The following is a 23,131-nucleotide window of genomic DNA, read 5'->3' as shown; positions in this document are numbered from 1 at the left end:
AGGAAGCTTGTGCTGCAGGCTCCAAGTTGGTGGTTGACACTGTGAGGTCAAGTGTCTCTTGCTGTAGAAGTTGCTTTAGGGAGAAGGCAATTTCCTCTCACTGCAGAGAACAAATGGTTTACCTTACTTTAAAAGAAAATCAATGGCATTGACTTGGCCCTTGTGAGAAATCATTCTCCTGGTGGCAAATCAATACAGATGTGATTTAAAAAGTAAAGGAAATCATTGCCAGAGAATCTTCATTTTCACATCTGATTATTGGTAGGAATGAAAGCATTGTACGTTAAATTTCATTTAAAATTCATTTAATTTTTGTAACAAAAACTGAACCACTTTAGGAAATATGCAATAGTTGAGCAGCTCTTAGATTGTAAGTTAGCTTACATAACTATTTTCTGTTTTAAGGACAGATTAAGGAGGTTTATCAAATATCAAAGTTATTAGAATTAGTTAAGTGCCTTATCTCTCACCATAAGCACATTTACCTAAATATGGTTCATTTAAATTACCTAAATATGGTTCATTTAAAATTATAGTACTTTATCCTTTAATAGTTTTCAAAGATAAATGGTAAGTTAATATAAATCTGTTATATGTTTAATATGGTTATATTAAAATTGTATTTTAATCTAAATTTGTATACTAATACTTTACTGTTTATGTACTTTAACTTTAATTCTTGTGATAAGCTATAAATTTTTAAAATATTTGCAAGGAAATATTTTTAAAATACTTGAATGGAAGAGGAGAGGAGAAAAATTAAAAGAGAAACCACAAGTTTCCCTTTTTAGATAAACTGTATGGAAATACATTCTTCTCATTTATGTCTTTATCTGTTATATGATGCCATTTCCAAGAATGTCTCTTCATTGTGAACAGTCATTGTATGTGTTAAAGGAAGACCCTTCATAGTCAGACCTAATGGTGTTTAGTATCATTGAGACTGTGGGAAACTCCTATCACAAGCTGCTGTTGACAAGATTGTTTCTAAGTTAGCCAAGGTGGAAGTTTCTCTTTAATTGCATATTGCAGCAGTTGAAAGAGTATGCCTGTGACCAAAATAGTAACATAAATTTGGAGGGACTGCTTAAACAGTGCTCTCAAGGCTCCTGTGGGAACAAGGCTGCTCTGTGCTATTGAAAACCTATTTCTCATATCACCAAGTCTAGCCATCTAGCAGGGTTTTGAAATGTCACATGGTGACACAGCATCCTAATGGTATCTCTTGGGAAACATTTTTTTGGCGAGACAATATCAAGGGTCCTTAGAAATTGAAACAACACAAAGGGAAATAAAAACGAAGACAGGAGGCTAATCCACATCTCTGTGCAGTGGTGCCGTCTCTCAGATATATTGATTTAATTAGTTCACAACACGGTCTTTCTTTGATGTTTGCTCTGCAGAGTTCCCACAGTTAGCCTGCTTCATCGCACAACTTGCTGTATTATTTCCTTTAAGCGTTGGTCAGGAGAAATGCATTACAGAGCGGAGCTTCTCTTTAAATGAAATTTAGACTGTTAAAATATTTTAATTAAAAAGACCTGAATTTAAAAATAAAATCCAGCACTTAATTCTTTCCTGCAGTACCCCCCTTAACACTGTACAGTATTTGTCCCTGAAAATGTGGCAGTATATAACTTTTGTTTTCACACGGTAACCTCCCGAAGATTTCCTTATTCTTGCATTTACTCATTGTCTCATGCTATTTTTTTTTTTGTGTCTACCAACGTAATAAAAATTTCACATCTTGTAATAGGATGATAAAGATGACAAAGGTGGCACCTCAGCCGTTTGTAAGATACATAATATTATTCTAGACTTAGAGAGTGTGGTCACACAGGAACAAGCTGAACTTTGATTATATTACAGCTGGCAGGTACAATTAACAGCTTTACCTTTTTTCCTTTCCTGGGGTGCTTGGCAATAATTTACTGATTTGGTAATTTGTTAAGTCCATAAGGGTGTATTTCTTATTTTCTCAGAATAATGTGTTGAATTTTGTAAACATGCACAAATGTAAAAAGGATAGAATTGGGAACTTCAGAATACCAGTCATCTTGATTCATAAAGTATGCTTCATCGCGCCCTTTAACCTCCACCCCTGCCCCCACCACCACAGGAGGGCTTTAAAGCAAATCCCAGACATTATGTCATTTCATCCCATATGGATTTTTCTTTTTTAGGTAACCACAGTGTCATTTCACATTTGACAAAAATGAACAATCATTACTTGGTGATAAAATCCTAGGCCATACACATACGGATTTTACCATTTATATTAAAGGTATTTTCTATTTGTTTGAATCAAAATACACACATTTGGTTGTTTGAAATAATTTGCTTTTTATTGATCACATTTTAAAATCCCAATTACCAGCGTCTTGAAAAGGTAGACTTCTTTTTTTGGTGAACAAACCAACAAAAAAAATTGTTTTGCTTCATTGAAAGACAAAGCAAAATGTGCCGTAAGAGCAATTATGAATGAAATACATAATGGAGCACCTGATGAAAAATTTTTTGCTTTGAATAGAAGATCTTCTCAAGCATTGCTACTCCAATACCCCATATTAGTTTTTAGTAAAGCCTTTAGTTTTTGGTAAGATTTAATGATGATGGTTTGATTTAACTGGTACAAAATAGGATCTTTGAAAAAGTGTCTTAAGACCAATTTGGAGCCATACAGATAGATTTTATTGTAAGAAAGCATGAAACTGCCCAAATGGCAAAGTTTCAGTTGAGCCTATCTGCTTTCTGAGCTTCCTATATCCTTTAAAAAGAATTTTTTTTTTTTTAATTTTTATTTTTGAGAGAAAGAGGCAGCATGAACAGGGAAGGAGCAGAGAGGGAGACACAGAGTCCAAAGCAGGCTTCAGGCTCTGGGCTGTCAGCACAGAGCCTGATGCAGGGCTTGAATTCATGGACTGCGAGATCATGACCTTAACCGACTGAGCCAGTTAGGTGCCCCTATTTCATTTTGTTTAAAAAAAAAAAAAAATGCAGGCCATAACCCATTGAAGTGATTCTGTGAATTAGTTTGGAAAACACTTGGTGTAGTGCTTAGAAGCATAAGTTTTAGCATCTAAGGGGTCTAGATTAAAATATCAGCTTTATCAGTTATTAGCACATCCATGGAACTCAGTTTAAATGTGCTTCTTATACAGTTTTTCAGAAAATATTTATTTATGCTAAGGAAAATATAATTGTACTCAAACTTACCCTAATCAGTTAAGATTCCTCAGATCAATACATATATCCCACATCAGGAAGACACTCTTCCTTTCTTAGACCAGCAATTTAGTCTGCCCTTTCCTAGGAGAGATGACCTAGGTGGCCAGAGTTGCAGAAATTCCTTCTCCCCACCCACTTTTACGTGACATCTGCCATGTTGCAGTGTGTCTATGTGAGAGGAATGTTACATGGTTTTAACAAAGGTATTGCTATGGATGTGAAAAAAGCATATTTTTTGGTAGATTCTTAATATGCAGTTGTCCAGTAAAAGGCAAAAAATTGGTCTCTGTGGGAGGATATGGGTTTTCAGCCTGTTCCTTGAATGACATGTGCCCAAACTATGTTTTGTTTACGTAACATCCACCTGGCAGTCAACATGAGCCTGGGACAGTGCTTTATAACACTCCCTTTTAAATACTAATAAACAACACTAATGAGTAGAACACTACTATTTACTACCTTAAACAGGTGAGGAAACCAAAACAGGTTAATTAACTTGCTCAAGGTTATGTGTGTAATAAATAGCAGGACTGGGATGTAAACCTGGGAAGTCTGGCCCCAGACTCAGGGCTCTTAACCACCATGCTACTGCTTCTAACATAATCTCATATAAAAAACTAAAAATCAGTTTTTTTTTAAAAAAATTGAGGTATAATTGACATATAACATTATATTACTTTTAGGTATATAATTCCATATATGTATATGTTGTAGAATTGTGCATATTGTACATTGTACATAGAATGTATATATTATAGAATTAGATGGATGCTAGCAATTTTAATCTGCATCCCAAATGATGAATTTGGGGTTTTACAGTTTAAGAATGCTTCAGGAATTTCTCTGAGAGCACTATCCAGTTTTTCCAATTATAATGAATATCTTAAGTAGAAAAATATGTTATATGAACGTGTTAAATTTATTTTTTTAAAAATTGTTAATGTTTTTATTTATTTTTTGAGAGAGAGAGAGAGAGAGAGAGAGAGAGAGACAACTGAGAGAAATGAAGACAGAATACGAAGCAGCCTCCAGGCTCTGAGCTGTCAGCACAGAGCCTGACGTGGGGCTTGAACCCATGAACCATTAGATCATGACCTGAGCCAAAGTTGGAACGACTGAGCCACCCAGGCACCCCAAATGTGTTAAAAAATTTTTTTTTAAATTTTAAATTTATTTACTTATTTTGAGAGAGAGAGCACAAGCAGCGTAGAGGCAGAGAGAGAGAGGAGAGAGAGGATGCCAAGCAGGCTCTGTGTATCAGTCCCGAGCCCCATGAGGGTCTCAAACTCACTGTCCTTGAGATCATGACCTGAGCCAAAGGCAGCTGCTTAACTGACTGAGCCACCCAGTTACCCTGGTTACATATTTTTGACTTCTGGTGAGGGCCTATGAATTATAGATTACTTTTACATAAGTTACACTGGACTAGAAATCAAAATAATGGCTCTAATTTTTGATTCTCCTGTTTGCAGACACATGAATTAGAACAAGTCACCTACTCTCTCTGCCTTTGTTGCCTGCCATCTACTCATTCTAAATGATAATGTGTATTTGGAAGTACATTTTAGAAATGTAAAGTGCTTCTTTTTCGAATTGTTTACAATAGATTATCAAGAAGTGGTTAGGTTTGGAAAAATCAGTGTGTTCATTATTTTGTCTTTAGATCTGAAAAAAAAAATCTCTGTGCATGTGAATTATGCATACAAGCTAAATGTGTTCTCACTATTTAGTAGAGGGCAAAATAAAATGTAAAGTTCAAAGTATACTCTAGAGACTATGTTAAAATTATATATTCCTTTTAAGAAAAGCTGAATGACATTTAAATGACATTTTTCTGTTCTACAGAAACCAAAGGCAAATACCAAAGTAATTTGTAAGCGTTGCAAGGTAATGTTGGGAGAGACCATGTCATCAGGTAAGAATTTCATAATAAAACCAAAATGATTGCCGCCTTATTAAAAACGAGTAGAAGGAGATTTTATAGGAAATCTATGTGAAAGATAGATAACTAATACATGTTGTAAAATTGATGATTTTTAAAATAGAAATCAAGTAACATATCATCAAATATGCCAAGAAGTTTGTGTATTTTGACCTTTATAAGTACATAGTATTGAGTTTTAAACTTAGGTTGGGTCATTTTCAATATTTCAAATCCTCTTAGTGGATATAAAGCTACAGTATAAAGTTTGTCCTTGGGTCTTTCTTAAAGAATATCAGGGCTTTTTTCTCAGTACAACTCCTCAGTCAGAATTGTTGGTTGCTAGAGATGATGAAGAAGTTTTCTTGGCTGCCATCTGCCTTAGGGCTGTATTTTGGGCTGGGGGTTGAAAGAGAACTTTTGAAATGGAAGAAAACATATTCTGAGTTTCGTGCTCTGTTCCTATTCTCTTCCCGATAATTATATTTATATAAAGTCTATGTTAAATCACTTTCAAATATAATAAAATCATGATAATTAAATTGCATTACTATTTTTTTTTAATGTTTATTCATTTTTGAAAGAGAGACAAAGTGTGAGCAGGGGGGGAGCAGAGAGAGAGAGGGAGACACAGAATCTGAAGCAGGCTCCAGGATTTGAAAATGTCTGGAGAGCTACAACATGCTGCATTAGCTTTATGGATGACAAATAATTGTTTTAAATACAATTTTAGAAATGTAAGTAAAGCTGGTGCACCTAAAGAAGGCAGATGGTAGTGTTGTTTCTTAAAATCATCAGAATCTTGTAAGTAGTTGACTTGCTCGGAGTGAACAGAAAAGAAAGAATGAGCAGTGGTAAAGGATGCCATCCCCAATGTCACTTTGGAGAATGAAAGCAAGCCCTTTAAGCAACAACTTAGAAAGTTTTAAGTCTTCCAGTCAAATTAGGCAAATTGATTTTTTTTTATAATTTTTATTTTTTTTTATTTATCTTAGAGAAAGAAGAGAGAGACAGAGTATGAGCAGAGGAGGGGCAGAGAGAGAAAGAGACACAGAATCTGAAGTAGGCTCCTGGCTCTGAGCTGTCAGGAGAGATCCTGATGCGGGGCTCGAACTCAAGGAGCGTGAGATCATGACCTGAGTCGAAGTTGGCCCTCAATGAACTGAGCCACCCAGGTGCCCCGATTTTTTAATTTTTTATTCTTTTCTCTTGTCCCTGAAGCCCAGTTAAAATGCCAGTTAAGGAATAAAAAATATGTATATCCACAGAGACCATGAGAAATTAAGAGGAAGTGACAGTAATGTAAACAAGAGATATAAGCAGACATTTTTGGAAACTGTAAAGCTGAGAGGTGTGGGAACACACTTGGCAGTGTGGAGGAAGCTGCAGTCTCAGTGTCTGCAGATCATCTGAGTGAGGAGTGAGCCAGTACTCGCGGTAGAGCTTCAGAGCTGGTCAGAATTTGGAGCAACAAGTAGCAGGGAAAAAAAATTTTGAATTAACCATCCTGCCTGGAGGAAGGATGGTTAATTCAAAATTTTTATATGGAGCTGTAAAACTCCTAAGATTCCTGTATTTGCAACTTGCTTATACTCTCAAGGTAGGAGATTAGAGGACTCTTCTTGGAAAATGAAAGAATACCAATCAGAGAAGAGATTTGCAGATACTCTTTTAGGGGTCATTCAACAGTAAAATGAGCCTAGATCTAGCCATCCTACAGTCAACAAGCCTTGTACCTACATGTAAGAGTTTCCTGTCAGTATTTTTTTTATTTATACTTAAATATGAATGGATTGCTGAGAATCAAAAAATATTAGAGCAAACCTCCAACTAAGAGACTGAAGTAAATAATCAAGTAAACAGAATAAAGCACCAAGAAAAACAAATTAATGTATAAAACAGAAGAAAATCTTGAACAAAAATAATGTTCTTAGAGAAATGAAATAATATTGTCTCCATAATTCAGAGAATATAGAACTAAAGATGTGACTGCTTAAAAAAAGTAATGAAAGGACTAAAAGATAAAATTAAGGAATTATCTTATCTCCTAAATCAGAACCAAAAGTCAGATATTGAAAATTGGAAAGGAATTGTGGGAAAAACCATCATGTAAGTTTCCTGAGGATACAGATATTGTCTATCTCATTTATCACTATAACCTCAGCATTAAAACAATATCTGGCACATAGTGGGTACCCAATAAATATTTATTGAATGAATGAATGAATGAATGGAGACTTTTAGGATAGTCAACATCTAGCTAATAGAAATTCTAGAAAGCGGGGCGCCTGGGTGGCGCAGTCGGTTAAGCGTCCGACTTCAGCCAGGTCACGATCTCGCGATCCGTGAGTTCAAGCCCCGCGTCAGGCTCTGGGCTGATGGCTCAGAGCCTGGAGCCTGTTTCCGATTCTGTGTCTCCCTCTCTCTCTGCCCCTCCCCCGTTCATGCTCTGTCTCTCTCTGTCCCAAAAATAAATAAACGTTGAAAAAAAAAATTTTTTTTAAAAAGAAATTCTAGAAAGAAAGAATATAGACAACAGAGTTTAGGAAATTATCAAAGAACAGAAATACTAAAAACACATTACAAGGCTATTTTCCAGAGCTGGGGCTTCAGTTTCTCAACTGAAGGGGCCCACTGCATGTCCAGTATGATGAATGGGATGGGAGGGCAGCTACCCAAAGCTGCATCATTGAGTAATTTCTGAATACCAAGGAAGAAGTTTCCAAAGGAAAAAAAAAAAAAAAAAAACAAGTAGTGAACAAAGGATTAGGAATTAGAATGGCATTGAACTCTTTTTTTTAGTTTATTTATTTTGAGAGAGAGAAAGAGCATGTGCACAGGGGAGGGGCAGAGAGAGAGAGGCAAAGAGAGGATCCCAAGCAGGTTCCGTGCTGTCAGCAGAGCTGACATGGGACTCGATCCCATGAACCATGAGATCATGACCTGAGCCTAAATCAAGAGTCGGACACTCAACTGACTGAGCCATCCAGGTGCCCCAAGAATGGCATTGAACTCTTAACAGCATTTTTGAAAGCTGGAAGACAATGAAGCAATGCCTTCATAATTTAGAAGGAAAAAATATTTTTAATCCATAATTCTGTCACAAACTATCAATCAAGTATGAAGATAACACATAGACCTCAAATGTACATTTTCCTTAGGAATGTGATATAGGATATATCTCACCAAAACTAAGGATTTAACCTCGAGAGAGAAGACATTGGTTTTGGGAAACATTATCTAACACAGATAAGGGAGTCTCAGAGTGAGGGACGCACAGCAGGCCTAGAGATTGAAACAAAAGGAGAGAAGATTGCAATAAACATGTTTTCAGTTACAAAATGAAACTGATACATTCTTTGATGTATATGACCACATGTAACAGTCTTGAGATAAGCCATTCTATCATATGGGAAGAATTAGCTAAAGGTGCTTGGAAAACTAATCCAATGAAAAAGAAGTTATGCACTACAGGAAAGCAGAAGGTTGAACAAGAAAGGAAACATTTCCATGGTTTTATAGCCATAATAACGTGAAGTTCAATAGGCAAAGGAGAAACTAGAAACTTAAGACGGAGATTTTGGAAGCAAAAGGCTAAAGACAGGCTGAGATGATAAGCTTTTCACACAGTTCTGGCTGACTGCTAAATGCACATAATAGATGCCAAAGCATCTAATAAGAATTGAAAGCTTGGGGAGACGTGCACATTTTCCCATGCCTTTAATTTCATTTCTCAGTCGATAACACAATTGGGCAGCAGAAGGTAAAAACCTTAATGGCTTGAAGTATTTAAGCAAAACATCTCCCCAAATATGCTGACAGCTGAACTATGAAGGTATAGTGGATACTTCCTAGGGAGCCAGGCTACATAAAATAAAACTGAGCAGAAACATTAGTGGCTACACACTGTGGGGAGACATATTTCATAGTTTGAGCCCAGGTTAGTTAATTGACTATTATACTTATCAGCCAACAATCCTTGAAAGAACAAAACAAAATCCAGGATAGTGACGGTATATTACATACAATGTCCTACTTCCATTTAGAAATTACTAGACATGCAAAGAAGCAGAAAAGAGTGATTGATACTCAAAGAAAAAACAGGACTCAATAAACAGGTGATGAGTAAGCACAAATATTCGACTTAGTAGACAAAGATGTTGAAGTAGCTGTTATAAATATGGCAAAGAATTAAAACAAAAACCTCTTGAGTGAACTAATAGCAAATCTCAACAAATTGGAAACTTCAAAGAGAAAATCATTGGTAATTACAGAGCTCAAAAGTACAGTAAGTAAAAAATTTACTAGATTAGCTGTACTACATATTTTATTTTATTTTATTTTATTTTTTTTAAATTTTTTTTTCAACGTTTTTATTTATTTTTGGGACAGAGAGAGACAGAGCATGAACGGGGGAGGGGCAGAGAGAGAGGGAGACACAGAACCGGAAACAGGCTCCAGGCTCTGAGCCATCAGCCCAGAGCCCGACGCGGGGCTCGAACTCACGGACCGCGAGATCGTGACCTGGCTGAAGTCGGACGCTTAACCGACTGCGCCACCCAGGCGCCCCTATACTACATATTTTAGATGGCAGAAGAAAAAATATAATCATTGAACTTGAAGGTATATTAATAGAAATTCACCTATCCAAAGAACAGAGAGAAAAAGTTCTGAATCAAAATGATCAGGACCTCAGATATTTGTGGGACAATATCAAGTGCTTCGGTAGATGTGTAAATGGAGTCTCGGGGTGAGAAGGAAAAGAATAAGTCAGCAGAAAAAAAAATTGTGGAAAAAATGGCTGAAGTCTTGGCAACTTTGGTGAAAAATACTAACTTTTAGATCCAAGAATTGCAATGAAAAGTAGGGTAAACACAAAGGACACCTCGCCCAGCCACATTGTAGTCAAACTAATAGAAGCCAAAGATGAAGAGAGAATCTTGAAAGTACAAAACATCTCTTACAGGGATTTCATGATACAATTAAGGCTGAATTTTTACGGAAATATGACAGCCAGGAGACACTAAAATGAGATATTCAAATGCTGGGGGTGGGGAGAAAAACATTAAAAAAACAAACAAACAACTGTCAGCTAACAATTCTATATCAAGCAAAACTGTCCTTCAAAAAATGAAGGCAAAATAAGGGCATTTTCATATAAATAGATGGAAGTTATGCATTACTTGCAGACCTTTTCTACAAAAAATGATAAAGTTCTTCAAGCTGAAGTAAAAGAAAAGGTAATTGGAATCCACAGGAAGAAATGAAGAGCAAGATAAATAGAAAATATGTGGGTAAATTACCACAAAAGTAAACTCAAAAGTTAGCACAAAATTGAAGTCACCTTTTCAATACATTGTGCCAATTCTCTAAAATTAGAACTTTTATTTTGATTGCTTTGAGAAGTAAAGGTATAAATTAAAGACTACACAAAAAGGGAACCTAGTAGAGTACTCTCTGCACAAAAATTGGAGGCCCTAAAGACCCATACCCTTACTGTGGAGGTGAATCAGAAGTGGAACAGCCCTGTGGAATTACAGACAGGTCCTATCAATCCTTTGGCACTTTAGGGAATTTCAAGTCTTGAACTTGGTTAGTCTGCTGTGGGCTAGCCATAACACCTTGTGCCTGCCAAAAATCAAATGCATATCACGTCCGGAGGAAAATACCTTCATTGTAAAACTCAGAATACCACAAATAATTTGTCAAGTACAGTGTTCACCATACAACCAAAGATAAATAAACATACAAGTAGACTAGACTTTCATCAACAAGAACTAACAAAAATAGCGAACAACAGAAACAGACTTCTGTTACTGGAATTCGCAGACATAAACTGGAACAATCATACTTTCTATATTTATAAGAGAGGTTTGAAGGTATCCAAAGGAAAAGGAGACAACAGCAAGAATATTTGGTAAAGATCTATAATGGAATTTCTAAAAAATATATAACTGAAATTTAGAATTTGGTGGAGGTTTTAATGGCAGATTAGGTACAACTTAGAGAAAGAATTAATGAATAGACAATTGAGAAGAAAAATCTGGAGCCAGCACAGAGAGACAAGGCAAAAAATATGGGAGAAAGTAAGACATAAAACATACACTGAGAAGATCTAACATATGTTTTGTTTGGTTATTTTTTTATTTAAATTCCAGTTAACATATAGTGTAATACTATTTTCAGGTGTACAATTAAATGATTCAGCACTTACATACAATATCTGGTGCTCATCACAGCAGGTACACTCCTTAATCCCATCACTCATTTAGCCCATCCCCCTCTCCTCTGGTAACCGTCAGTTTGTTCTCTATAATTAAGAGTCTGTTTCTTGGTTTTCCTTTCTTTTTTTCCCTTAGGATCATTTGTTTTGTTTCTTAAATTCACATGAGTCAAATCATATGGTATTTGTCTTTCTCTGACTGACTGACTTTGCTTAGCACAATACTCTCTAGCTCCATCCACATCATTGCAAATGACAAGATTTCATTCTTTTTTATGGCTGAGTAATATTCCAGTGTGTGTGTGTGTGTGTGTGTGTGTGTGTGTGTGTGTGTGTGTGTGTGTGTGTAGTCATTCACCAGTCAATTGATTTGGGGGCTCTTTCCATAATTTGGCTTTTGTTGATAATGCTGCTATAAACATTGGGTTGCATGTGCCCCTTTGAGTTAGTATTTTTGTGTTCTTTGAGTAAATACCTAGCAGTCCACTTGCTGAATCATAGGGTAGTTCTGTTTTTAACTTTTTGAGGAATCTCCATACTCTAACAGCGTATGTTTAATCAGATTTCTGGAAGGGAAAGAAATAGAATGGAGCATGGACAATATTTGAAGAGATAATTGCTAAGAATTTTACAAAAGTGATGAAAAACAGTCTACAAATTGAGGAGGTCCAATGAATTCTAATTAAATGGGGCCCAGGTAAGATAAATAAAAAGAAGTCTATAGCTGGACATATCTGAGTGATACTGCAAACAACTAAACAAAAACCAGAACATCTTAAAAACAAAGAAAAGTGACATATCACTCTCAAAGGAACAATAGTAATGGAAGATGGAAGACAATGGAATGAATGTCAATATGTACAAAGGTTAAAAACTGTTAACCTAGGATTTTACATGATGAAAATGTCTTGATAGGAAAGAATCAAGACAAAGATATATATATTTTCTGACAAACACTATAATAATTCATTTCTACTGGTTTGTTTTTTATTAAAAGAAATTCTACTTGTAGAAGAATAGAATTCTACCTGTAGAAGGTAAAAGAAAATGATCCCAGATAGAAGGTGTAAGTTCAAGAAGGTTTGGTAAAGAAAAGTGGTAAATATGTGGGAGACATTAAGTGGACACTAACTGCATAAGGCAATAATAATAATACCTTGTGGGATTAAAATTGTAGAATTGTATTTTAACAGCGGCTGGGATGAAAGGGCTCACTTAATGTTAAAAGGTTCATTTTTGCATCTAATAACATGACTTCAAAATAGTAAAGTGAAACTGAACTTGAAGAAATAGATAAATGCATCATGATGGCTCTAGCTATATAATAATATGTTAAACTGTCTATTGATTTTCTTGCCTTTTTTTGTGTGTTACATTGAAAAATTGAAAACATTTTCAGACAATGTACTGAGAATGCTTTTCCGTCTTATTAAAACAATTAAAAATTGTTTGGCACACCGTTTTTAATGCCTGCATAGCATTCTCTTCCTTAAATGTATAATTGTTTAGCCCAACCAGTTTCAATTTTTAAACAACTTATTTTCAGTTTAATTAATGAGCTTATTTACAGATAAAATTTTATAGATATGAATATTTCTTTGAGATAAGTTCTTAGATGTTTAATGATGGTATCAAAATATATTTAAGGTCTTCGTCAAGTGGCTTTCCAGAAATCTATCGTTTGCAATTCTGACAGCAATATGTGAATAAGTGCACCCACTTCTCCATATTTTCCTCATTGCTGCATTTTATCATTTAAAAATATTTATTTGATGCTAAAGAATATCTCCTTTTAATTTGTATTCCTTCATTATTAGTAAAAATAAACATTTTTTGGTGGATTTTGTAAATTCAGAATGGTTATGTTTATATTCATTTCTGTAAGATATTTAGTTTACTGTTTAAATTTTTCTGTAAACTAATCAGATAACCAGATTTGTTGGAAATTATACATTAGTAGACTCAGTGAGATTCTGGGAAATACTCATGTGAGGTTCACAGCATTTTTGCATGGGCTTTGGGACACCATGATGAAAAAGCCTTTTTCAATGATTCCTAGATTTGTGACTACTCCATAGAAACAAGAAAACTAGATGACTACTTTCTACATAAGTGGGCTATGACTGTGATGTGACTGAGTTTTCTACCTTCTGTGTGTGTAAACAGAGTGTCCTTGCACCAGATTCACTTGGGCCATGACCTGCTGAAACAACATCGAGCCCTCTCAAGTCTCAGGACTCTCTCCTTGTAGTCATCAATGCTCTCTCATCTTAATTACTAAGTCATTTGGGGAAAAGTTTTACTGAATGTTAATTTTATCAGTATACATACTGAATATTCAATTTGGGATGTCATAATTAGGGACCAACATGTCCACAATAAAAATGTTAGTGCAATGGGAAGATTTTTAATTTTCTTATTTTTTGTTTCTAGAAACCACCAAGTTTTATATGACAGAGATAATTATTCAGCCATCTGAAAGAAATTTTCCCATCATACCAAGGTATAAATAGCAAATTAAGTTTATTCTGTAATTTTAAATGTGGAGAATGATAGGTACAATTGATTATTTGGGAATTCATTTTTATTTATACCTCCTTATTGGGGAAAAAAAACCCTTGAGAAAGGCTTTTAGACAGTTGAAGCAAACCACACATATACAAGATTTGAGGATTCATTTATGGCTTGCTTACAAATTGGCATAAACAAATGTGCTTATATTAACATCTTCAAATTCTGAAAGCTTTTTGTGCTTCTTTCTATTTGCCAGATATCCAAGTTCTTACAACCTAATCACTAATAGGTTTTGAATAATTGTTTCTGTTTTAATTTGACTTATTTAAAATGTGAAACGTGGGTCAGTTTTCAAACAACTCCTGTTTTTTTTTTGTTGTTGTTGTTGTTTTTTTATTTTTATTTTTGGGACAGAGAGAGACAGAGCATGAACGGGGGAGGGGCAGAGAGAGAATCGGAAACAGGCTCCAGGCTCCGAGCCATCAGCCCAGAGCCTGATGCGGGGCTCGAACTCACGGACCGCGAGATCGTGACCTGGCTGAAGTCGGACGCTCAACCGACTGCGCCACCCAGGCGCCCCACAACTCCTGTGTTTTTTTTAAAAATGTTACTTAGCCACTAAATCTACTAGTGTTTTCTTTCTTGGAATCTTTTTAGTTTGCAAACAGAAGTTAATTATAGCATATCTTTCAACTCATTTATGGATATCTGAAAATTATGGCAATCTGATTTTAACCTTAAAATTTATCCTCCTGTAAATACTTTGATTCTGTACCTCAGCTCTGACTTTTTGAGGGGCTCCAAATGGAAATCATTGTAGATAACTGTCTAATGTCTGGGAGGAAACATCTCGCCTTCTTTTTTAACTCACCGTTTATTTATTTTTTTATTTTTTTATTATTTTTTTTTTATTTAACTCACCGTTTAATGTGCTATAGCACAAGTGGAATATTAACATGTCTAATACAGTATTTTTTTTTATTCAGTCAGGGAATAGTTAGGTTCAGGGTGGGAAATGTATTAAGGATTGGAGAATAGATTATAAGACTGGAGCAAACACAAATATATTAAAATATATTAAAATCCACATTAGCACAGTCTGTGAAGGAATGAGTAGCATATAGAAAAGTCTGGCTGCACACGCCTCTGCCTTTTAGGTACCCTGTGGGTATTTTTGGCTCCTCTTGCCAGTGAGAGTTATTATGAGAGGCACATTGTGAAAATTGATTTCTGTTCAAACAGGTCCCAGTTTGTACAGAGTGTTATCGCCCAGTGTCTGGTGGAACTCTCCACTGCAAGAAGCACTTTTAGATTCACTATTCAAGGTCATGACAGCAAAGTGTACATCTTGGTAAGATGTTATTTCTCCCATCTTTCTGTAGTCTGGTAATCCAGGGTCTCAGAAATTCTTTAGTCTTGCCATTCTCTTTTCTTAATTCTCAGGTCTAGAAAATAAACGATCAAATACTGAATTTGTAATATCCATTGAATTCCCAAACCAAACTCAATAACAAAAGAGCAAGTGGCTTTATGTGCTAGGTACTGGGGATATAGAGAAAAATAAAACCTGAAACCTGCTCACACCACAAAATAAAGTTTTTTACTCTAAGTTGTTAATGACTTTTCTTGGTCAGTATAACACAGTTCTGTCTCTGTCACTTTTTTCCCCCTATTGATTTTTCTGTTTTTCCTTTTTGATACTCTTATGTTTAAAATATATTCTGTTGCTCCTGTTTTTATATATATGTGTGTATGTGGTAAGAACACTTCATGTGAGATCTACCCTCTTCATAGATTTTTAAGTGCATGCTAACAGTATTGTTAATTATAGGCACAATATAATACGCAGATCTCTAGTACTTATTCGTCTTGCCTAACTTTAACTTTATACTCTTTTCATTAGCAACTCTCCATTTCTCCCTCCTTCCAGCCTTTGGCAGCCATCATTCTACTCTTTGCTTCTATCTGTTGGACTGTTTTAGATTCCTTATGTAAGTGGAATCCGGCAGTACTGTCCTTCGGTGTCTGGCTTATTTTACTTGGCATACCGTCCTCAAAGTTCATCTGTGTTGTTGGATATTACAAGGTTTCCTTCTTTTTTAAGGCTGAGTAACCCATTGTATGTATGCAGCACATTTGTTTTATCCATTCATCTGTTGATGGACATTTAGATTGTTTCCGCATCTTGGCTGTTGTAAATGATGCTGCAGTGAACACAGGGGTGCAGATACCTCTTTGAGATCCTGATGTTAACACATTGATGTTTGAGAAGGAGTGGCAAGTTTGGGATAAGAGGCCCTGCAGTTAACAGAATCGTTTCCTTCATGTACCACAAGCATCTACTATTATACTGTTGCTGTTAGAAATAATGGTCTGCAGAAAAGAATTTGGACCACTTATATGAGAATCTTAAGGCCCAAGTCTCTTTTCTGCCTCCATATCTATTTTATTCAACCAGTAAACATACATTGAACATTTCTTATTATAAAGGCACTGTTCTAGGTGTTGAGGGTAGAGCAAAAAATGCCATTAAGGAACTCACAAGCTAATAGGGAAACATGGTAGCTGGAAGGAGGCAGGGGGTTAGGTTGTTGTTAGGTGTGGCTTCGTAGCTGGCCATCCATTATGGGGACCCCATGCTTCTCTGACTCAGATAATTTCTACCAAAACTAAAATACTTTTTGACTGAAGTTAATACTGAGTATGCCTGATAGTCATAGTCTGAAATTAGTTTTAATTTTCTTTTACTGTAAGGTTTTCAAGTTAAAACTCAGGAATAGGAACTTTTAAAATCTACTACTAATATAATATTTAAATTCAAAAAATGTCTTTGTTATAAAAGTAATACATTCTTGAAACAGACAGTGTGAAGAATATGGCAGTGGTATTCCTCCACCTTGTCTTCTCTCCTGTCTTGCTATATTATAGTATTTGAAGATAAAAATTATTAATTTGGTATGTGTACTTCCAACATTTCCCCCATCCATATATGACTACATGTTCATACACTTACATTTTGCTTTTGTTTGTAAAACATACCAGAATCATATGATGAGCATTTTTCTTCAATATGTTTACTCCACACAGCAGTGTATCATAAGGATTGTTTCTTGTTAGTGTAAATGTAGATCAGCGTCTTTAAGGTCTAGAATTCCAGTGTGTGGCTGTTAAAGACAGTGCGGCAATGAAAGTGATCTTCGCATGTGTATTTTAGCACTTCTTTAGAAACAGACCTTTTTAATCTAATACGGTATTAGAATTTGTGTATTTTAAATTGATAATTATCATCCTCCAGAGAAGCTGTATTAATTTATCCCGTATAGTGAGGCATTCTTGGTACCCCACCCAGATCCCCTTTACTCAGGCTGATACACCCATTTCCCAGCTGCTGAGAGGTGTGGACTGCTAATGGCACTCAGCTGCCTCTTCTCCAGAGACTTGCCCTTATGTGACAGATGTCACCTTGTTCAGAAAGTTACCTCTTCCCACCCCTGCTCTGGTCCGCCTACTGCCATTGATTTGACCCTGTTGTGCAAAAAGAAGGGGCCTCCTGTCTGAAGGTGGGACAGATTTTGTGGGTGGGATTCTTGCTTCAGAGCTCCTGGGGTAAGGCTGAAGCCAGACGCCTGCTGAGCTCCTCAATGAACAGCAGGCATCCAAATCCCAAAACTCTTCTGCCAGCAGTCCAGACCCCTCTTCTGAACTGGATGGTGCCATCTTGTTGTACTTGCAAATCTGATAAGTGGAAAAGGGTGGCAGATGATTTTCACATTTCCTTATTACTAGTTATATTAACATTTTTATATGTTTATCACTTATTCCTTCTGTTAATTCTGTACATATTCTTTGCCTTTATTTCTGTTGGGCTGTTTTTGCCCCCTTATTGTTTCCTGGGAGCTGTATATATTATAGATAATACCTTTGTTATATACTATTAAATAGTTTCTCCTAGTTAGTTGTCTCTCTCTCTCTTTTTTCTTTTTTTAACTTTTATAATCTCGGTGACTCTACCAGATGTTATACTTTGAAAGACTTACCGTACTTAAAAATTATATACATGGTTCTCCTGTATTATTTTCTGGTATTTTATAGTTTTATTTGTGTTTTGTTTTTTAGTGATGGTATGAAATATGATAATGAGTGATAATGATATCCTTATACTTGGACTTTTCTCTCCATATCTTTAGCTATGGCTTTTAAACTCAGACAGTTTGGTGATTGAATCTTTGGGAAGTTCCAGAGGTATCACAAAATTCCCTCTGTTGGAAGACATCTTAAAGGCAGATTCCAGTTCTGCCTGGAATGCTGTCAAGGTCCTCTACCAGCCATGTGTCAAAAGCAGGAATGAAAAGTAAGTTGTGTGTTTGTTTCCTCATTCCACGTTGTTTAGTTTCTTTTGCCATTTGGTGTTGAGAAATCAATGAATTAAATGGTACTATGCCACTTCCCTATTTGAAGCTTCTAGGAGTTGTACTGCTAAATGTTATGCTTTCAAGTAGATTGAATTATTACAGATGATTCATGCTAATGTGTACAAAGCTTGCTTTTACTGAAAATAATTGGTCTTTTTCTTGTAATCTCAGCTGTCTATGCATATGGCTGTAGTACTTAATCAGGCATCAAAAGCTATGAATATTTACTGATAAGCACTTTCCAGGCATTGGGGATGCAATGGTGAAAAAAACCTAGTCCTTTCTTCCTGGGATTGTCATTCTAATGGGGGGAAGGCAGACCATAAACAAAAGAGGCATAAAACCTTGGACCAATGTGGCCATGTGACTCGTGGCTCCCGCTAAAGAGTCAGGCACTCATCTGTGGGCTTCTAGCTCCTTTAAGCCTAACAACAACCCTGTGGGGTAGGTACTATTATCACAAAACACAGGTGTTAAATTACTCTCCTGAAATACAAAGCAAGGTAAAGTAGTTGGGGAGGAGTAGGATGGGTGTAGGAGGTTGTCATTTTATGTTGAAAAGTCAAGGATGTTTCCTAAGACAATATTTAAGTGGAAAACTTAAGTGAAAGAGTAAGCTTTATCTGAGAGAGCAGTGTTCCTGGCAGAGAGAACAGATTGAAGTTTATACTTGTCTTGTACTCTCCAATGGGTTTGATCAAATTTGTACTAAGAACAGAAAGATGCCAGTTGTTTTCTAGGAAGTAAATACGAAATTTTGAAAAATTGCTCATCTTTTTTTTTTTTGGATTATATAAGCAGTACCAATCATAAAATATTTAAACAGTTGAGACATACATAAAGTAAAATGTGAAAGTTCTCCATCATGCCCCTTTCTGGAAGTAAAAAGTATGTTGTATATTCTTCAATTCCTTTTTCTATTTATTTTTCATCTTAACATAATTTGGAAGATACATGTGTATTTTTTACACTTAAAAAGAAAGCAACACTGTGTCCTGGGAGATTATTTACAAGTCAGTGCTTTGCATTTTATGTAATGGGTGTACTATAAATAATTTAACTGTTTTTCTGTTGATAGATACTTGGGTTATTACCATTTTGCTGCTATAAGTAACATTTCATTGTGTGTCGTTATACAAATTTGGTTTGTAATTATGTGTACTTTTTTTATAAGGGATTTCTAGAAGTAGAATTGCTGAAGCAATGGTACAACATTTAAAATTTTGATAGATAATACTAGTTACTTTGTAAAAAGGCATTGCAAATTTATATTCCTACCTGAAGTTTCTATAAATGCCCATTTTTCTGTAACGTCACCCAAACTGCCATTTAGATTTTTGTCCATCTGATGCCAGTCTAAATGAAACAGGTCAGATATAGATCCTTTTGTTGTTTTGAGGTATGATCAGAGACTCTGGCTTATGCTTTGATGTTTTGGGCACTTTGGTGTGTGTATGTATGTGTGCACGTGTATGGCCTAATACATAGTTACCTTTTAAGCTCTTTGTTGCTTGTATTCTACATTTACTTCTGTGTTTGTGTGTGCCTTTATAGATTTATGTGGATTTATGTGGTGAAGCTTGTTAAAATCTTTTATGTTTTTTATTTATTTGAAATGTGGACTTTTGAGAAGGATGTGTTAAATCACACTATGATTATGACTAAGTTATTTTCTTCTGATTTTGGTATCAGTTTTTGCATTGTATATCTTGAAGCTATGTTATTAGGTACATAAATATTTGTGCCATGACAACTTGACTAATTGCATATTTTATCCAGAAGAGATTTTTGCTGCCCTTCTATGTAATGCTATTTCCGCTTAATTTGAATTTGCCTGATGTTAATATTGTTATATTTACTTTCCTTTTTTTTTTTTTACTTGCTAATTTGTTATATAGTAGTCCCTTCTTACCTGCAGTAAGAGAAAAGACTTTTCCTTAATAAGGTTTTGCATTTCTTCTTTTCTCCCTGTCTCCTGAACTCTGTCCTCTATGTTGAGATCATGTATGATTCTGGTGATGGTGGCAGTTTCTTCTTAGGGAAGTACCAAGCCACTGCCCTGACCTGACCTATTTGCTTCCCTCTTTTTTTTTTTTTTTTTTAATATATTTTTAAACTTTATTTTGAGAGAGACAGAGGGGAGGGGTAGAGAGAGAGGGAGAAAGAGAGAGAATCCCAAACAGGCTCCTCACTGTCAGCACAGAGCCTGACACAGAGCCTGAACTCACAAAACTGCAAGATCATGACCTGAGCTGAAATCAAGAGTTGGATGCCTAACCAACTGAGCCGCCCAGGCTCCCCTTGCTTCCCTCTTACGTATCATGGCCATAAGTGGTTTTATATTTTTATTGTATAAGTCCATTTCCATAAAAATATTTGATGTTTTAAAAATATTTACAAATAGTACTGTATAGTATATATCTTTTTACAGTTTGGTTTTTCACTTACTAGTCTTTGTTTCATTGATTTGATGAAATCTGCTCTTTTATGTACTGTTAAAGTTGGACTGTAGTCAATCCTTGAGTATCTGAAAATCTCTTATATGTTATCTCTCTGAAAACCTATAGTATTTCTCTTTATCATTGTTTTTCTAAGATTTCATACAGATGTATCTAAATGTGTTTATTCAAAATGTTCTCTTATGTCACAATCTGTTCTGTCTTACAAATGAATTGTTCTCTCAGTATCTGTGATACCAATAATGATACTTCAAGTCTTCTGTTCTCTCTGTTAACTCTTTTCTTTTGGTGTTAACTCTCCTCTCTTTGAAAACGTTCCTTGTGTTTCTAACTTTGCTTTACGGTGTTACTTTCTGCAAATGTTTGATAATTCCACTAGAATTCATGTGCTAGGATGTATACTCCTTGTGAACCAGGACCTTGTGCGTCTTGCTCCTTACTACATCTAGGTGAGTTCTTGTAGAAGTTCTCAGTATAGAAAATTTGTGGTCACATTTAACAAAACATTTGTCAAATGAATGGTACATCATTTTCTGCTTATTTTTATATTTGATAATTGCTGTTCCTCTGTTGGTAACTGCCTTTATGGATTTGTGAAAGAGAACTCTAAGGATATACCAGTTTGGTTGTGACAGTTTGTCTTTTGACAACTTTTGGGTGCTAAGAAAAAGGAAGCGGTGGTAGACCAAGTTACTGTGATGAACCTTATATTCATTATTGTGAAGAATCTTTACACTGCCTGTTTTGAGTTGTGTGACAGAGATTCGATGCACTGTCTCATTATTTCGCTCATTCCTAACAAATTACCATGACACTGGAAATACAATGACTATAGTCAGTTGTGTTCTGTATTTGATTAGTGGACTTTTTTTTTCCTTTTTTAACTTTGTATGTCGTGTCTTAGGGATATAATAAATGAGTTTGATGACTTCAGTTTGCCTGTTGTGTATAACTGCTTTTGTTTTCTTCTTCTACTACTGTTTTATTCTTTATCCCCCAAAGGTAGGAGGGGAACTTCACAAGTTGGGTAAGCATTCTGCTAGTTACTTGCTTTTGTCTTTCAAGGACGTTGTCTTTTAAGAGACATTAGTTTCTTTCTTTGGGGGCATTACTGAGCAAACCGTAGATTCCCTGGCATATTTTTGGCATGTGGGGTGGTGCATTAACTATTTTAGTCCAATTGGTTGCAATTTTTTTTTTTTTTTAGTGGAAGTGTGGATTGCCAGATGGCAGTCTAAAAGAGGAAAATAGCAAATGTAACTATGGTTTTAGTTCCTTGAGGACACACACAAAAAGTGGCAAGTAACATATTTAGAATGTTCTTTCTTTCTAGCAATAGACACACATGTCTCTTGACATTTTGAAGTCTATTGTTTTTTATCCCCGTACCCCTTGCCCACAATTATCTTACAACTTATATTATTTAGTTTGTATATCAGAATTTAGATCATAAATATTAACTTTTTAGCTTTGGACCACCCTGTCTTAACTACTTCTGCAGTTTGTGCTAAATCATCAATTCATCCATGGCCTCCTGTTTTCTAGAATGGGAGTCATTTTGCCCCTGAGGGGATATTTGGCAATGTCTGCGACATTTTTGGTTGTCACAACTTGAGGGGCTACTAGAATCTAGTAGGTAAAGCCTAGGATGCTCTTAAACATCCTACAATGCCTCAGAGAGCCTCAACAACAAAGAATGATCCAGCCCCAAATGGTAGTAGTGCCAACGTTGAAAAACCCTGTTGTGGATTATCTCCTGAAACCCAGCTGTGTCTACCTTTTCCCTCTGGGTGGCACAGCCCACTAGTTTCTGGAAATTTTTTTTAGGCCAGCAAATAAGAGAAATTTTACTGCAGCGTGAGCCCAAACCTCTATAATCCCACACTTTAAGTTAGAGTAAAAAGGATAAGTACAAACCTAACATAAATGTTTATTGTTATACTTTGCTCATTTTCTTTAGGGAAATGTGAAAACTAGATTTATTTTTAATTAACAATGATGAAGAATTTTATAGGTTTTAAGTCCTTTGTTCTTATGTCTATAAGAGAAAAGAATTTAGGGAATGTAATCACTAAGTGCAAAGAAGTGGGCTTTTTTTAAAAGCTAAATTGAATTCTCTTCATTGTTTTAAGTCATGAGTCCTATTATTGGTAGTGGATCTTCCCACATTTTCCCACATTTTCCAAAATGAGATCGCCAGAGCTTTTTTATTTTGCAGCTGAAAACTCTATACCCATTAGACAATTCTTTCTCCCTCTATCCCCCAGCCCCTGATAACCACTATTCTATTTTATGTATTAAAGTAGAAAATAAAATAAATAAATAAAATAAAATAAAATAAAATAAAATAAAATAAAATAAAATAAAATAAAAT

At 35.4% G+C, this 23,131-nt stretch overlaps 1 protein-coding gene across 4 annotated transcripts in view; it reads left to right on the top strand.

The window, feature by feature from the left end:
- Nucleotides 1-23,131, top strand: part of UBE3D (ubiquitin protein ligase E3D) — a 244,646-nt gene that overhangs the window by 30,032 nt on the left and 191,483 nt on the right. For all 4 annotated transcript variants that reach the window (XM_040474046.1, XM_040474045.1, XM_040474049.1 and 1 more), the window contains exons 5-8: nt 5,074-5,143; nt 13,806-13,875; nt 15,129-15,237; nt 18,074-18,237. In XM_040474046.1, the coding sequence (XP_040329980.1) occupies nt 5,074-5,143; nt 13,806-13,875; nt 15,129-15,237; nt 18,074-18,237 (413 nt within the window). The remainder of the gene's footprint in view (nt 1-5,073; nt 5,144-13,805; nt 13,876-15,128; nt 15,238-18,073; nt 18,238-23,131) is intronic.

This window comes from Herpailurus yagouaroundi, unplaced genomic scaffold (assembly GCF_014898765.1).
Source record: "Herpailurus yagouaroundi ecotype Mexico unplaced genomic scaffold, PumYag 139, whole genome shotgun sequence".
Classification (NCBI taxonomy): domain Eukaryota; kingdom Metazoa; phylum Chordata; class Mammalia; order Carnivora; family Felidae; genus Herpailurus; species Herpailurus yagouaroundi.
Note: the sequence above shows the minus strand (reverse complement) of the source record. Positions and strands in the feature narration are given on the sequence as shown.